This window comes from Macaca fascicularis, chromosome 13, assembly GCF_037993035.2.
Source record: "Macaca fascicularis isolate 582-1 chromosome 13, T2T-MFA8v1.1".
Taxonomy (NCBI): Eukaryota; Metazoa; Chordata; class Mammalia; order Primates; family Cercopithecidae; genus Macaca; species Macaca fascicularis.
The window spans coordinates 71,499,759-71,517,528 of NC_088387.1; the positions used below are offsets into that span (position 1 = coordinate 71,499,759).

Genomic DNA, 17,770 nt, shown 5'->3' on the forward strand with positions numbered 1-17,770 from the left:
GCCTTTTATTTCTAACATATTTCAGTGGGTAATAATTCATTTTATTTATAAAATGCACCTCAGCTAGAGTACGGATTTTAACCTGTCAAAGTCTATTTAGATTATTGTTTCCTGAATGTTAGCCTATGTCAGGAATCACTTACAGAATCATTAAAACCCAAATCACTAGATTACAACCCTCTGGGTTTCTAATTCAGTAGATCTGAGACTGAGCCCTAGAATTTCCATTTCTAACAAATTCCCAAGTGATGCTGATGCTGTTACACTGGAGACTATACTTTGGATGCTTTTTTTTCTGTTTATGTAACAGAAAATGGATACTGGTAATCAACCAATAAGCAGGCCTACTATAGTCAAGATAACATCTCTACATAAAATCAGTGAAATTTTAACAGATGCTCTTTTTATACAACTGTGACATTCAGCTCTAGGCTCCATTATATCTATAGGAATAATTTTCTGTTTAATTATGACAGCTATCATTGATTAAACACTGGTGGGAATATGTTTACCTATACTATCTCATTTAATCATCAAATCTCTGTAAATTAGGTATCATTGCCCTTTTCTTAATGAGTAGGTTGAGCCTCAGAAAAGTAAGGTGACATTCCTGAGTTCACACACCTAATAAGTGGATGATACAAGTTTCAAACCCGAGTTTACCTTACTTGAAAGCAGAGACACCTAACCTCTTTTGTCTATTATTCTTTGGTTTCTAGAAATTGTAGTTTTACCTTCATTTTTATTTCCCTTTTAGACATATTATTAATTTAAATAACTTGATACAAATGTCCTTGTTGCTTTTTCCCAATTTTATTAAGTGATAAAAAAAAAGAATATTACATAACTAAAAAGAAAAATAAATTTAAGGCTCTGCCTTGTGTAATGCCTATTAATGTTTAAATACTGTTCTAGAAGGTGAGTACTTTGAAAAATGTGTCTTGTCAGGCACATGCATGCATTGTCTTGTAATTCCTGAATATAAAAAGACTATTGTGATAATGAAAATAAAATAAAGCACGTCTGTATGCTTACATAGAAGCGTGGCAGGTACTCTGAGTTGCTGCTCTACAATATGGGCAGATTATTTTTCTAAGATTGTAGTTTTATTATTTTTAGAGTTTAGCGTTGTTTCTCAATTGCATTTCTGATAATTTTTGAAAAAAACAAAAACCAAAATCTGGATCTTCATTAGTTCTTGCTTCTGATCTTTTCTTCTGCTGTGCAGGTCAGAGAGCAAATAGCTATTTGATAAAATGGCATCTCCCCAAACTGGGCTTGTGTTACTCCCCGTTTATTTGCTTAACACTGAAAGAACTATGCTAAGGAATATTGCTTTGAGATTTTTTAAAAAAATATGCTAATTTTTTTTATCTCTAATGCCATCGGATAAAGATCAGTAGACCACTTACCTCTCACAGTTTGGAACAAAAATTAATACTGAGCAATTAAGTGGTTCTTATTTCTTTGCTACAAAGAACTAAGTTGAGTTTAGTGGTTCTTAGTTCTTTCTTAAAAAGAACTTTGTTACAAAGAACTGGCTGGGCGCGGTGGCTCACGCTGTAATCCCAGCATTTTGGGAGGCCGAGGCGGGTGGATCACGAGGTCAGGAGATAGAGATCATCCTGGCTAACACGGTGAAACCCCTTCTCTACTAAAAAATACAAAAAAATATTAGCTGGGCGTGGTGGCGGGCGCTTGTAGTCCCAGCTACGCAGGAGGCTGAGGCAGGAGAATGGCGTGAACCCGGGAGGCGGAGCTTGCAGTGAGCCGAGATCCAGCCACTGCACTCCAGCCTGGGCAACAGAGCGAGACTGCGTGGCAAAACAAACAAACAAAAACAAACAAACAAAAAAAACTGTTACATTTCTTCAGGTTTCCTGGACTTGGGAGGTCTTATTATTATTACTACTTACATAAAATACTATTTTTGTTTTTATTATTGTTATACCTATTGCTGTTATTATTATTATTGTAGAATTAAGATATACAATATTATGGTTTCTGAATTTGTGAATTCTCATATGCTAGGCTAAATTCAATAACATTCAGTAAAGAATGCCTTTACTGAAAAATTTGTAATAGAAATGTGATGATAAGGTACATGTACATGTTTAGAAGCCATTTTCAAAATCATCTGTTTATATAAAGTAAAATTACAGAAAATTCTCATTTATTCACTAAAACAGGCACCTCAGAGGCTGTCTCTTTTATATTAATAGCATCTAATTAGCTGATGTCTGTTTTTCTATCTTTATAAAATCTGTATGTTTATTTACTAGAAAATATATTTAGTTTATACTCTAAAGCTATTTAGGTAGACTGTATTCCCTTTTCACCCTTCTCTAAGATAGTTCCCATTGGTGAGGTTTTACTGTAACAGTTATTAACAGGGAAGTTTATAAGAGTTGAAGACAGTTGTGAAAGTGTAGAAAATACAGACGTAACTCTGAAATTCATAAGTGGCATATTCCCAATCTGGTAAGTTCAAGGATAAACGCTGCACATGGAAATTTTATTAGGAAAATTCCTTTATGAGGGATTATATTGCAGTTTTTCTTCCATTCTTCCTACTTCTTTCGTCCACTCTAAATGATATACAGTATCATTTATGCAGTATTTGGTTGGTGTCACTCTAAAGTCCAGCTGTTGTCAGTGAATGGCTGGCATTACAGTTTGAAGCCTTAATTGCAAGAGCAAGATAAAAGATCTAGAGGGAAAAACATAGAAAGGGATAATTGCTCTGCTAATGATCATAGTCTACACTGTATCTGCACATGATGAATGGTACTGCATGTTCCAAATAAGCAAAACGTCACTTTGGTAATGCATTCATATCTATCCAAGAGAGGAAACATACAAAGGCCCTTTTAATTTTCCTTCATTACATGTCATTGGCTCAATTAACCATTATATATGTATACATATGTACAATTAAATTCTAATAAATTACCGCTTTCTCATTTTTGGCTTCTCTTAAGATTTATGGCTGTTAGTATTAATTTGTTTGCTCTACATAGCATTTTTCTCCCCCTTTACAGCAGCATGCCTTTTGAATCTGAACGTTCTTCTGTGTTTGCCCCATTTCAGTATTGCTTACTAACATTTAATATATTTTGCTTTTTTTTAATTTTGCTGACAAAGTTGCATTGATGAAAGCTGACTTGCAAGGTAGATAGCCCTGTGTGTATAAAACAAGACTGAAACCCCATAATACACAGTGGAAACCCTAAAATAACATATTTTACATTTTTGCAGTAACTGTTATTTGGGTTTGGATTTCATTTTTTTCCTTTCTTGAACGTTGTGCAAGAAGCCTTTGTAGTATAGTTTGTATAAAGGCTTTCAGTCTTGAATATGTTTGTATAGTGATTGCCTTTAGTGCTTTGATCATGCTTTTTTCAGTTCTTTGTTTTTCAGTGTTCTAGTTATGATTCTTTAGAAATAGACTAGCATTCTTTTTACTTGTATGTTAAATGGGGGCATGTCATTTATATGGAGTTTTTAATTTTATGTTTTATTGCATGAAATCGTTAAAGCATGTGAATTGATACTTGCCAACATACCTATTCAAAACACCCAGCAATCATAACTTTATCCTTCTGAAACCTCTAGGGCATTTTTGCATAACTCTCTTCAGTTATTTTGCCAATCTTATCTCAATTTCATGAAGTTATAATCTCCATTTCTCATTATGTCTATATTCATTGGTCAGAATGTTAAGGAGATCCATTCATTTTCTAAAATCCAAATGGTAATAAAGAATTATTGAAGTTGGAATGAGATTACCTGCTATGATAATCATACTAGAAGCTATGTGCTTGCTTTTGCTATTTGTTGGTTTAGTTTATGATTATAATGTATTTTATCCTATACTTGAAACTTAAGAAAACCTTCATATTACAGCCTCTCAGTTCCTAATTCAGGTGTGTGAACTAGAACTTTCAAAACGAGTTTGGACATATCATCTGAGGTGTTGGCAACTACTATATGTGATCTAGCTCATGTATAAAACACTTTTGGATTTTTTTTAAGAACCCAAGTTTCCTTTGGATTGTTTTGCAGGCCCCAGCACAACCTGCCAAGAGGACTCATGTTCCAATCAAGGTGTGTGCTTGCAACAATGGGATGGCTTCAGCTGTGACTGTAGTATGACTTCCTTCAGTGGACCACTCTGCAATGACCGTAAGTACCTCTCTGATTATGGACTGATACTCATCGTTGCTTCCAGTTACTGTTTGATATCTAAAGTCTAACATTGAAAGTCCTTATATTAACTCTGAGTCAGTCAAACTGTCATAACCCATAGAAGCAGTTGTTTCTACAGAAAGAACAGTTTTGAAATAATTGTTAAAGTGGCTAAATCTTGTGATGATGGTGATTCTTTGGTTTTTGGGTTTATTTATTTTTTAATGACTAATGATCACCTTGTTCAAAATAATGTTTTTCATTTCCAATATATGACAACTCTCCCTTAGTTTTTGAAAGAATCTTCATATTGTTTTATATTAAATAATACTTAATTTCATATCATTATGTCTCAAGGGCTGTAATTTTAGTGAACGGTTACAAGTCTAATTTTTCACTCTGTGTACATCTCTTTAAGCCCATTGCTGCCTTTTACTTTTAAAAAAATACGTTCAAACATTATCCTTCAGGCATTCTCCCTTGTATCTTAGCAGCTTATGTTTTTCTCCTTAAAAATCCTTTAACTGAGTATTGCAATATAAGCATGAAAATGAAACACAACATTCACATTATATCATGGCATATCTGCTAGTGCCTAATTTCTATCACAGCAGTGAGGGTTTGAAGATGGAGTTAACTGATCTAAAAGATGAAGTTCTGTATCTTAATGTTCAAGTAGGTCCTGATTTATAGGACATCATCAAAATGATAAAAGAATTTCATACAAAACATCGCATTCTGCCATATTAAGAGAATATTCCTGACAAATTCACCAGGTTGTAAAATAGAATACGTGCTATATGTTGTCAGTGCTACGACATTTAAGCTAAAGCTCCAGGATGATGGAATAGAAGATGTAATGATTGAAGGTTTGGATTTTGCAGCAGAGACTGAATTTGAATGTGGATTTAAAGAAAGAGTAGAGCTTGTTCATTTTGACCTTTGTCTATTTGAGACTGTATTCATGTCAACAGATATGTGCATCACAATGTAGAAGATGGGGTCAACCTCCAGTAATCCACTGAACTGAGTTGTTGCAGCCTAGCAACAAAGTACAATTTACCTGCTGTCTTCAAATTTCCGTTCCAACATATTGACTATAGGAAAAACACACAACCAATACAGAGTAAAAATTTATGTAGAAGAGGCCTTTAACAACCATGCCACTGTAGATGGAGAAGTATTTGTTCTTTATTTTACTAATTTCATCTCCCATAGAATTACAGTAAACCTGAAGCAATAAACATGTATTCAAATCATCATACATTTGTGAACACTGTGTTTCTGCAAGGCAAATCACACTTAAAACACAACAACGCCATTTTGGGTTATATAAACAACTTTACATAAAGTCTGAATAAATATATATACATAAAGCAACCTTACATGTGCTTTTCATAAGGATATGTATATATGTCTATAGACAAATTACTTCCTGCATTTGTTCCTGCTTCACAGAAAATGGCATAAATTTATTTTCAAGGACAATCAGAAGACTGAATATTTGTTAAGTTTTTATTATCGCAAATTTTTCATCCTGAATACGATCCTGACAGATGTATGACTACATGTGGTAGTTGAGAGGGATTTTTTTGGTGTGAAAATATTTTTCATGTTGCTAAAGAACTTTTTCTGCCAAACTAGGCTTAATCTAGTTTCCATGTTTTACAAAACAGTTGCCATTTGGTTGTGGCAGACTGTGTATCCTCATATACCAGTTAAATATAAAGAATATAATTTTATGTATGTATTTGTTAGACTTTTCCTAAAGAAACATCAAGATACAACCTTAAGTATCATGCTGTCTTCAAATCATTTTTACAGAAAACTATTTTAATGCTGCTCTTGGGTGATAGTACTGGTGATGACAATGATAAGGCTATTTGTTATTTTCTTTTAAATAGGTAAATGTCATTCAATAAATGTGTCTCCTGATATGCCTCTTGCACAAATCAGCATTAAAATTACTTTAGAGAGCTCTCAGAATACATGCATTTTGATTAAATCATTACCTCTTAGTGGGTTTTCTGAAAATGTGAAATGGTTCCTTGGCTTATACATTGGAATTTCAGTGGTGAGAATACATAGACATAAATCAAAATTTTAAAGCAAATCTTATTTTGTATCAATTATAATTGGTAGAAGATATAGTAGCAATTGTTACTTTGAAGTTGTGGAATTAATAAGCAGTAGAAATAGCATGCAACACTTTCCTCACTTTTTAAATGGATCAAAATAAATCTTGTCTCTACATCTCACTGTTTTTCTATAAGATGCACAAATAAAATTAGTGCGATTCCTGGGATTTTAACAAACTCCTTTACTGTATAGAAGGTGATTTTTCTTTTAAAATAAAGCTATTTAAGGCATTTCATTTCTTAATGAAATTTTCATCTCTAGGTTAGTTATTTATTCATAAATTCTGTGACTGCAGCCTCCAATTAACATAGAAAACCAAAAAGAAAATAGAAATAAAACTTTTTAATGGGGGAACGAACATTCCACATTACAAATGAGACCTTCCCTCCCCAAAAATAGAATTTCTAAATGTCATGTCGCTGATAAGTTTCACAGAGTGGGTTAGGGTAACTAGAAAAATTTATTTATATTAGCCTGGAGATATAATTAACAATGGGAAAATGGGAATACTTTATAGCTTGTAAATGTAATCTTGGATAAATCACACTAATTAATTGAACTGAAAGGAATCTTTCAAAAAGAAGTGCTATTCAAAATGATGCCAAAGGTTGTTTTTAGAGAAATGTGTTTGTGAAACCCTTTCTTCCCTGGAAAATTGCCGTCTAAGTGACCTACTCATTGACAAAACAATTGTTCTGTGCATGTGTGTATGTGGATTTGCATGTGTGTGTGTAGGGTAATGTCATATACTCACCTCCTCAAGTTTTCTTCCATACCAATACCAAATTTTAGATCCTCTGTGTAATTTTTCTGATATATATTGTAATTTCTTAGCTATCTCCCATTTCTTATTCCTCTTTCCGCTGATCCATTCTGTGCCTCTCTGCCGGTTTCGTTCTTTCTTCCTATTCCTCCTAGATTAAATGTCATCATTCTCTTCTAATTCTCCTATCCAGAGGCAATATTTTTTTTTTCTCCTCTGGCTTCCTATATAATTTTGTTTATGCTATTTGATTGGCCATAATTTTTTCCTTATAGTTACTTGTGTTTAGTCTTATCTCTCTATAAGACTGTACACTTCTACTAGGAATAATATTCTTGTTTGTTTCCTTGGTTTATAAGCCCAGTGTTTTTTATAGCGTGCTGCATGTAATTGTAATAACTCACTAAATCAAAGCGTGCTAGATACGTGAATCTTGCAGAATAATTTCAAGTATATCCTCAATGTCCAATACTACTCTCCAAGTTAGTCAATGTGGAATTCATGGACCTCAATGGTCTGACCCTAGTCTTCATGTTCATACTCATCTGTTGCAGAACCTTGTCCATATGGCATATTACTGCCAATTTACTTATTCACAGCTTTCTGAACAACATTACACTTTCCAATTTCCTCACCATTGCTTATGGTAATTTCTCCACCTGGAAAATGCGTTCATTCTACCTGGAATACATTCTTTCACTATGTCTGCTTGAAGAAATATAATTTCCTTTTCAATCTCTACTAAAACTCTTTTGTCCCATGGAAACTTCCTTTGTTTTCTGAGCTTGACATTATTTTTCTGTCTTCTGAAATTGTAGGGAATAGTGTGCTGCACTACATTGTATGGTGTAGCTATTTATGAAATTTCTCTTGGATGTAACCATTTGCTGAGCACTTACTATGTGCCAGTTCTGTGCTAAAAGTTTACGTTCATTATAAATTTTATATATCACCTATTAATGCTTACATATTCCTCCACCATCATCACACCAGTGTGCTACACAATAATCTTTTTCTGCTTTCACCTGGTGGTCCAGAATAGAATTTAACCATATTAAACTAACTTAATGTCAGGTTGGAGAAGATGAATATGGCTATGACCACATGGAAAATAGCGAACATAATAACATTGTCACATTACATTAGTATAGAAATGTTGTATGCCAAATTACAGTTCAGCTTCAACAGTGTCTGTTACCATAAGGGAAGAATATATCATAGTGCTGTTATTTTGGTGCTACAGCTTAGGAGGGTGTGAGTTCTGTTTTATTAAAAGGCTATTTTCAGAATTCTAAACTTTGCCAAGAGAAAATCTTTCTGATAGGAATTTACTGTATCTTTCATGTGAGAGTTAGAAACATTCACTGAAACAGGAATAAAATACACTTCACTGTGACTTTTTACCATGACATTTAAAAATATCTTCAGCTTTGTTTCTCAGCTTCTTTTGTTGTTTGAAAGAGAATCCAATATCCAGTGTCTGAGCATCAATATCTGAACTAATGGAAGTGAATCATAACATATATTTTTAAAAACCTGGATTCGAGTAACATTATTTCTCTCCCATTTAGAGCTGCTAGTAGTATTAAGCTGTGAGGTGATTTGCTGCTGGTGTCTCCTAGGGCTGAATAAAATTTAGCAATTAGCTATATCCACAACCAGATACTGTTTGTGAGTATGATGAATCTTACTAACCTTGATTTTTTTCTAAATGGAAGTCCTTAAGCTGTTTAAAGACATTCATAAGCAATATTTACTGAAAACACCTTTAAAAAACTATGGGGAAACAGGGTCATACCTGCTTTGGGTAAATGATAAAGGATTAAAATATTGTTCATACTAAGTAAGAAAATGTAATAAAGGACAGAAAATAAAGCATAATGTATGACAGAGAAATGTAATACATCATAGAAATGCTATCTGCTACTATTTTATGTAAACTTATCTTTGTTCTTCTTGTGAGTAATTGACATCATAAAAGTAGATGTGTAAATGGAAACATTGGTCTTTTTATGTTGTTATTGGGCAGCTGAATAATAGTTTCACTCTGTATCTGTATGAGAAAAGTTGGGTGGGGAGAAAAACACCAAAAAAGGGAGTGGAGTAATGCTGTATTTGAGTTATCCATGTTAGTCCCTTGCACTGCTCAGCACCTTGATGATTAAACTCTCAGCAGCCTTTGAGTCTGTGAATTCTGCCACCTTGGCCCCTAGAAATCAAAAAGGAAGCAGACCCAGTCAGAATGTTTTCTTTACTTATGGATTTTCCTGCTAGTATGCTCTAATTTTTCTGGCTTCATTAAAACTCTGTCTGTGTAGACCTTAATTCGGCTCAAATGTTAGCACTCCTCATCATCAATCTTATAGGTAAATATGGAGGTGGCTTTCAGTGTTGGCCTTACTGTGGTAACACTATGCCATCTCACCAGAGCCCAGCTAACTAGAGCTGCATTCAGAGGAGGTTTTGCTAGTCACCTTGACTAACCATTCTCAAGGAAAGACAGTGGTTTTAGTTATCACTAGATGCTATTCAAATAGATCTATGACCATAGTCTTACCTGAATTTTTTTTTTCCATGTGAATGTATTGTATCCATGTTTATCATGTTACTTCCATCTGTAGCAACACAACAGGTACATAATCAAGGCAGGGTGGGGATACTGCCTTAAACAGAGGTGCTAACTTTTGAAACTTGAAGATATTAAGTTTAATTTTACTTTTTATATAGATTTTACTTCTGTAAAAATGATGTACCAAAAGCCTGTGTAAAGAAACTGAAGATAAATCACAGTGAATTATCAGAACCATGCAAAACACCAAATAAGTACAAATAATAAATAACTTAGTATGACAGATTGAATAAAGAAAATGTGATAAGTACACACCATAGAGTACTATGCAAACATAAAAAGAAATGAGATCATGTCTTTTGCGGGATAATGTATGGAGCTGGAGGCTATTATCCCTAGCAAATGAATGCAGGAACAGAAAACCGAATACAACATGTTCTCACTTGTAAGTGGGAGCTAAACTATGTGAACTCATGAACGCAAGGAAGGGGGCAGCAGACACTGCAGTCTACTTGAGGGTGGAGTGGGAAGAGGGAGAGAAGCCGAAAAGATAATTATTGGCTACTAGGCTTAATACCTGGGTAATGAAATAATCTGTACAACAAACTCATGTGATACAAGTTTACCTATATAATAAACTTTCACATGTACCTCTAGACCTAAAATAAAAGTTAAAACAAAAAAAGTATCATTTTATTAATCAGGAAGATATTTAAAGAGAGTAAACTGTTCAATACTTCTCCCACTTTATGAAATCAAATTATCATGAGTATTTTTAAAGTATAGGATTAAACATAATTAGCTTTTAATTTACGAAATCTTTTATTTTAAAATAATATAGTTATGATTGGATTTGGAAAGAAGTGCTAGATCAAGCCTAGGTTGTTTCTATACTTTGTTGCTGTGGATATGGCTAACTAGTGCATAAAAAGAACTACAAAAAATTTATGTAGATTACATCAACATATTTCAATGCTAATATCATAATTAATATGTATTATATGCATGCCATTTATATTTTATAAGCTTTACCTTATTTTTCTCCAAAAATATCTGATTACTTTAAATGTAAAAAGAAGAATACTGAAGCATAAATAGATTTTTAAAAAATTTATGCCGGGCCTGGTGGCTCATGCCTGTAATCCCAGTACTTTGGGAAGCCGAGGCAGGCGGATCACAAGGTCAGCAGTTCGAGACCACCCTAGCCAATATGGTGAAACACTGTCTCTACTAAAAATACAAAAAAATTAGCCAGGCATGGTGGTGCATGCCTGTAATTCCAGCTACTCAGGAGGCTAAGGTAGCAGAATCTCTTGAACCTGAGAGGCGGATGTTGCAGTGAGCAGAGATTGCACCATTGCACTCCAGCCTGAGCAAGGAGAACGAAACTCCGTCTCAAAAAAAAAAAAAAAATATGGATACATGATAGTTGTACATATTTAGAGGGTACATGTGGTATTTTAATATAAGCACACAATATATAATGATCAAATCTGGGTAATTGGGTATCCATCATTTAAAATATTTATCACTTATTTTTGTTGGGAATGTTCCAATTCCACTCTTCTAGCTATTTTGAAATATGCAATAAAATATTGTTAACTATATTTGCCATATTGTGCTATCCAACACTAGCTCTTATTTCTTCTATTTATCTGTATATTTGTATACATCAACCAACCCTTCTTCATCCTGTTCACCTTTCTACCCTTTATGGCCTCTGGTTACCACCTATTCTACTCTATGCACTACTTCCAGGAGATCAATTTTACTAGCTCATGCATATGAGTGAGAACATGTGATATCTGTGTTTCTGGGCCTGGTTTGTTTTACTTAACATAATTACCTCCAGTTCAAGTCATATTGGGATATATATACCATTTTTTTTTTATCCATTTGTCCATGGATTCTTAGATTGATTTCTTATCTTGGTTATTGTGCATAGTGCTGCTGTAAACATGGGAATGCAATTATCTCTTCAATATACTGATTTCCTTTCTTTTGGATATATACTCGGCAGTGAGATTGCTGGATTACATGGTGGTTAATGTGTTTGATTTTTTGAGGAACCGCAAAGCTATTCTCCATAGCGGTTGTATTAATTCACATTTCCACCAGCAGTGTACAAGCATTCCTCTTTTTCCACGTTTTTGCCAGCATGTATTATTTTATGTCTTTTTTGTAATAGCCATATTAACTGGAATGAGATGATATCTCATTGTGATTTTGATTTTGATGTCTCAATGTGATTTTTGCATTTCTCTGATCATTAGTGATGTCAAGCTTTTTTTTATATTCCTGTTGACTATTTATATGCCTTCTTTTGAGGAATGTCTTCTTTTGCCCATTTTAAAAATTAAATTATTTGTTATAATTATTTTATGATTGAATTGAGTTCTTTATGTATTCTGGTTATTAATTTTTATTTGGATTAATAATCTGCAAATATTTTCTCCAATTCTTTAGATTGTCTCTTCTCTTTGCTGATTGTAAGGCATGAATATTTTAAGTAACTTCTTGGGGTGAAATGGTTAGTAATTGGCACAAACAGAACTTGAATATATCTGTCTTCAAGGTCATATTCTTTTTTGCACCCACAATCTCTATTAAAGAGGGATAGATTCAATAATAATGCAGTTGAAATTTCCCAGCTGCAAAATTCCCTAGAGAAGTTAGTAATAAGTGTGCTTTAACACTGTGTAACATTTTTCCATGCTTTTCTGATTCTTAATTCTTAGATGTAAATTTAAACCTTATGCTCTTCCCCTCAACTGCTCAGTTGGCACTTCTAAAGATGAGTTAAAAATTCAGAGTAAGCTGTCAAAAGCATATTGTCATTAACTTCCAGTTCTGTTATTAAAAAGTACTGATTATGAAAGAGAGATGGGAATTTTCTGTGATTTTTCCATGACAGCCTTTCTGAGTTTCTCAAAAATAATAATCTAACATTTGATAATGAAACCAGACAAAATACTTCCCAAAGTACTTTTGTGTGAATCAGATTCACAATGTGTACAGTGGGAAATCAACGGTTAAGACTCAGAATTGTGTTGACCAATGAATGTGTGCCAAATGATTTATTATGTTAATTATACCTGAGTTTGTTCTTTATACAGTTGTTGAGGGAGAAAGAAAAAAAGACTAAGTCAGAGGTTAGCAGTGTGGCCTATGATGGTCTTTGGTAGATACACAGAGAAATACAAGAGGATGTATGAAGCCCAATGTATTAAAAGTTAATACAAGATTAATAGTAAAGACCAAGGGACCCTCTTTTTTTTATTTTTATTTTTATTTTTTATTTTTTTTTTTTTTTTGAGACGGAGTCTCGCTCTGTCGCCCAGGCTGGAGTGCAGTGGCCGATCTCGGCTCACTGCAAGCTCCGCCTCCCGGGTTCACGCCATTCTCCTGCCTCGGCCTCCCGAGTAGCTGGGACTACAGGCGCCCGCCCCCCGCGCGGCTAGTTTTTTTGTATTTTTTAGTAGAGACGGGGTTTCACCGTGTTAGCCAGGATGGTCTCGATCTCCTGACCTCGTGATCCGCCCGTCTCGGCCTCCCAAAGTGCTGGGATTACAGGTTTGAGCCACTGCGCCGGGCCAGGACCCTCATTTTTGTAGGGAAGGGAAAAAACCCCTGGGGAAACATGTAGAGTCCAGATAAAAGGTCAAGATAAAAATAACATTGTGCTTGCATTAAGGAATAATTCAAGTCATAAGGAAAAAAATATTACTGTGAAGGAAATGCACCTTGCCCAGGGATCCCTTTTTCTTCCCTGAACAAAGCATTCTGTGTCTTTAATGAGATTTACTGTGCCAATTAAAAGTATAGAATTCTTATATGGGGAAGAATCATGGCCTTCTCTATAGTTCTGTGATGTTATACATTTTTTACCTCTTTTGTAGCATTCTATAGCAGCATAAAGCACAAGGGTGATCTGTTAGCTCTGAGTGTTATAGATTGTGTGATTTTAATGACCCTAATGACCTATATTCACATCTCTCAGAAAAAGGCCTATAGAGTGTGAGGCTTAATCTCCCCAGGATTTGGTGAAATAGGAAGGTACCAAGGCATTTCTTAACTTGAAATGATTTCAGAATGGAACAAGTTTCATAAAAGGTTCAGCTACCATGGAAGAATTTTTTTTAAAAAAATGGGTCTTGAAGAAGGAGGAGGCTGTATTTGAAGGAGACAGTGGAAACTGTTCGCGTAGGTGCGAACACTTCTTATAAATATATAACATATGACCCTTTAGGGAGAGAAACAGATGGAATATGTAGCAGAAGATATAAAGCACACATTTTTTTTTCTTGGTTTCTTAATTCCAGTGGTACAGTGTATATTTTGATATTTGGCAGTTCTATTTGGAAGCTTTCAAGGCCTCATCTGGATTCCAGCAGTTCAGCGCAATACTGACAGTGTGAAGAGTTCTAGGCAGAAGCAGGCTGTTGAATTCGCTTGCAAAGCTTCTCCAGGTCGTGACAGAATGCCTAAATATCCCCGCCATGATTTCCTGTCAAATCTTTGATGAGTGCCCAACTTCAAGGAATCCAGAACCGAGGATCCAGATTCATGCAGTCATTGCACAGTCAGAGTAAGACAGTGTTGCTGAAACTGTGGGGTCCATCTTTGTTGACATCAATTCTGAATCTGCTGTCCCAGGTCCTATTCGGGGAAAGTGCTCCATTTTACTAAATTAAAAACAGAAAAGTGTCAGAGAAATACCATTTCCTCTCAGCCGCAGGAGACATCACAAAAGTAATTAAACTGGATTTTGGTGTGTCAGGCACATTTCTTTTATTGACAGTGACAGTAATTCTGTAAATCAAAACCTGGAAGCATTTTCAGTGTGTTGAAGTGCTAAAGATAAAACTTAAGGATTTTAAAATTAAATCTCATGAAACTAAAATTGATCTATGGAGTGCAGTATGAGAGACTGCTGCCTGAGTTCTGAATGCAACTTCTCTTTTGAAATTCAGTGACTATGGCATCTGAGTCCCTGAAAGCGATGGTCATGTAACGGCAAATGGAGTAGGTCTTCAGTATTATCTCTAATTTATGGTTTTGAGGACTCCAGGAAAATTCTGTCTCCACTATCTCAGTATTTCCTTTTCTAATGTTGTCAATAGATTTTGTTAACATGCAGTTTTTCTGGCATTCTTTCATTCTTTCCACATTTAAGGTCCTCCACAATCTTATGCAATAACTCTACATCATGCTTTATTCTTCACATGCTCTGGCATCAACTCTTTGATTCAGAGATGTATAGAAACACACTGGCGTAGTCAATACATTTTCTTTGTGCCTTCATCCCTGCTAAATGATACCCTCATTTGGATTGTCCTCTTCCCTCCCTCCTTCCACTCTGCATAAGAAAATTCAACCTATGGAGATGATCCAGCTCACATCAAGTTCATCCAGAGTAGTGCAGTCTTTGATTACTTGATGGTTCTTCTGCTTCTGAACCCAAATATTTACTGTCTAGAGTTGTCTTTTTTATGTGTGTATGCCTTTATTTCTCATCTGTAGTTTCTTATCTCATTCTTCTATTTTTGGTATTATTTCTTATAACACTTATTAAATACTCAGTAATATTTGAAGATTGGTGTCTTGGAGCCTCCAATAATTAACTCTGTGTGTGTGTGTGTGTGTGTGTGTGTGTGTATGTTTTTCTTTGCCCATTTCTACAGTTCTTTTAAGAAAATATGTACATGTCATATCACATCTGGCAGGAGTGATTTATTATGCTTTATCATATTAATGAAATGCATTTTCCATGATCTTTATTCCTGATGGTAAAGACTCGGTGAAATTAGAGTCTTATGTAACTGAAAACAAAATGCTTTGAGTAAAGATTCTGTGTGTGTATTTAGGAAAAGTTTGTATGTGAGTGTGTGTATGTGTGTATGTTCATGAGCATGTATGCATACCATGGGAGATGATAGATTTAGCAAACATTTTCTATTTTCTTCACATTCCACTGCAGCAGCCCTGATGTATATATTATCATATTAATTATTTTTGTTAATTTTGTTTTTTGAGATAGAGTCTCACTCTGTCGCCAAGGTGGAGGTCAGTGGCATGATTTTGGCTCACCACACTCTCTGCCTCCCAGGTTCAAGCGATTCTCATGCCTCAGCCTCCCAAGGAGCATGCGCCACTTACAGGCATGCGCCACTACGCCTGGCTACTTTTTGTATTTTTAGGAGAGATGAGGTTTCACCATGTTGCCCAGACTGGTTTTGAACTCCTGATCTCAAGTGATCTGCCTGCCTCGGCCTCTCAAAGTGCTGGGATTATAGGCTTGAGCCACCACACCTGGCCCGTATATTATCATATTAATTTTGACAACTGCTAGGATCTGTTGTCATTTCAAGATAACTATTTTTTGTTATTTTTTCCCACTAATTAGCTGATACAACAGGAATCATCAGATCATTGTGAAATGCTACAATACTTATTTGATCGTTTTTATGTAAGCTTTAAGATTTGACAGTCTTGGAGTATTTTTCTACCAATAACATAAGCTCTCTGGGGATAATAATGCTATTTCTCTTCTAGTAGCATATCACTTCTGTGCTTTGCTTTAGTCCTCCAGTGTCCTTGAAGTATTGTCTTAAGTGTTTCCCTTGCAGAAGCCACAGGAGACCCAAAAGTCCATTTGATGTGGTGTAGTTGGAATTGAAAATATTCTTGGTGATTTTTCTTTCCATATTAAACATGCAAAAGATAGCATTTATATATGCAACTGTAGCAAGAACAAGAGACTTAGTTTGCCTAATTGTTTTGGTTCAATATTTTTGGAGAATATACCTGAAATCAGCTTAATATGTGATGAGTGTAGTGACAACATCAGAAACAGAACAAATTAGTTGTTGGAGGAGTTAAGAAAAAAAAGTTTAAATAATAAATTCCAGGAATACTGGAATTTGTCTACCTGAATCAAAAAGAAGGTAGTTAGACTAATAAGAGATAGTTTGACTAGATTAGTATTTCCCAAACGGAACTACTGGGTCAGCATTGTCAACATTGCCTGTGAATCTATCAGAATACATATTCTCAGATCTCACCCCAGACCTCCTGAACCGGGAACTCTGGGAGGTAGAGGTCACAAATTTGTTTTAAGAGCCTCCATGTGATTCTAATATACCCTCACATTGGATGACTATTACACTATTCGATTATTTTTAAAGCCCTTTGTTTAGTTCTTTGCTTTCCAGATAATGAAAGACTTTAATAGAATAAAAGTTGTTCCCAAAGAAATTTTGTAAATAGAACATCATGACTACATTTATGAGAGCGTTTTTATACTATCTTGGATATTTAATATAGGGTGATTTGAAAAGAATACAAAATTTCATTTTGATTATCACCCTCCCCCATTGGCTGGCAATCTTGAAAATGTTTGAAAAGTTCCTGTTCACATTATTCATGCTATGAAAAAGCTATTTCAAGGCAAAATTTTCACTCCAGTATGAGGAGAATGACCAAATCCAAGTGCACATTTCTCTATTATTATTCTTTTGGGTTCTTTGGAATAACAGCCTGATAATTTATATAGATGGAGAATTAAAGTTTCATTCTTCTCTGTAAAGCGATTTAAACCTAGAAAAAACTTGAATCAACAAAACCACTGTCAAAATTGCCATTTATATTAGGTACATATTCTTCACATGGCATTCTTTTTCATTGCCTAAAGCATTCCCCATGTTTGCATATTCTTACCACTTGCTAAACAAATTGACCGCAGTTTACCAGCAATTCCAAACACAGTTTCCCATCTGGTTAGCAGCCTGTATCTAGTAAGATCTTCATATTTATTTCTTTTTAAATCACATAGGGTTTACATGCAAAGATTCTTTGTCTGTAATCCCAGTGTGTGACCTTGAGCAAGTCACTTCAGCTGTGTGGGTCCCAGTTTCCTCATTATAAAATAAGGGATTTGGTTTGCCTTGTCTTTAAGGTCTGTAGAGCTAAGAGTCTGTGATTCATTGTCGCTATATTCTTTCCCTTCTTTTTCCTCAACCCTCAGACCTATTTTTACTCATGTTTAAGGCTCTTCTAGGACGCAGCCTACAGCTCAGCCGCAGTACACGAATCTTAAGCTATACTTTAGC

At 34.8% G+C, this 17,770-nt stretch overlaps 1 protein-coding gene across 27 annotated transcripts in view; it reads left to right on the plus strand.

Annotated features, from left to right (window-relative positions):
- Positions 1 to 17,770, plus strand: part of NRXN1 (neurexin 1) — a 1,134,169-nt gene that overhangs the window by 567,993 nt on the left and 548,406 nt on the right. For 17 of the 27 annotated variants that reach the window (XM_065527619.1, XM_045368574.2, XM_065527625.1 and 14 more), the window contains one exon: positions 4,066 to 4,185. In XM_065527619.1, the coding sequence (XP_065383691.1) occupies positions 4,066 to 4,185 (120 nt within the window). Of the gene's footprint in view, positions 1 to 3,144; positions 3,172 to 4,065; positions 4,186 to 17,770 lie in introns of all 27 variants that reach the window. The other 10 variants (XM_045368569.2, XM_065527617.1, XM_065527623.1 and 7 more) reach the window with 1 other exon arrangement.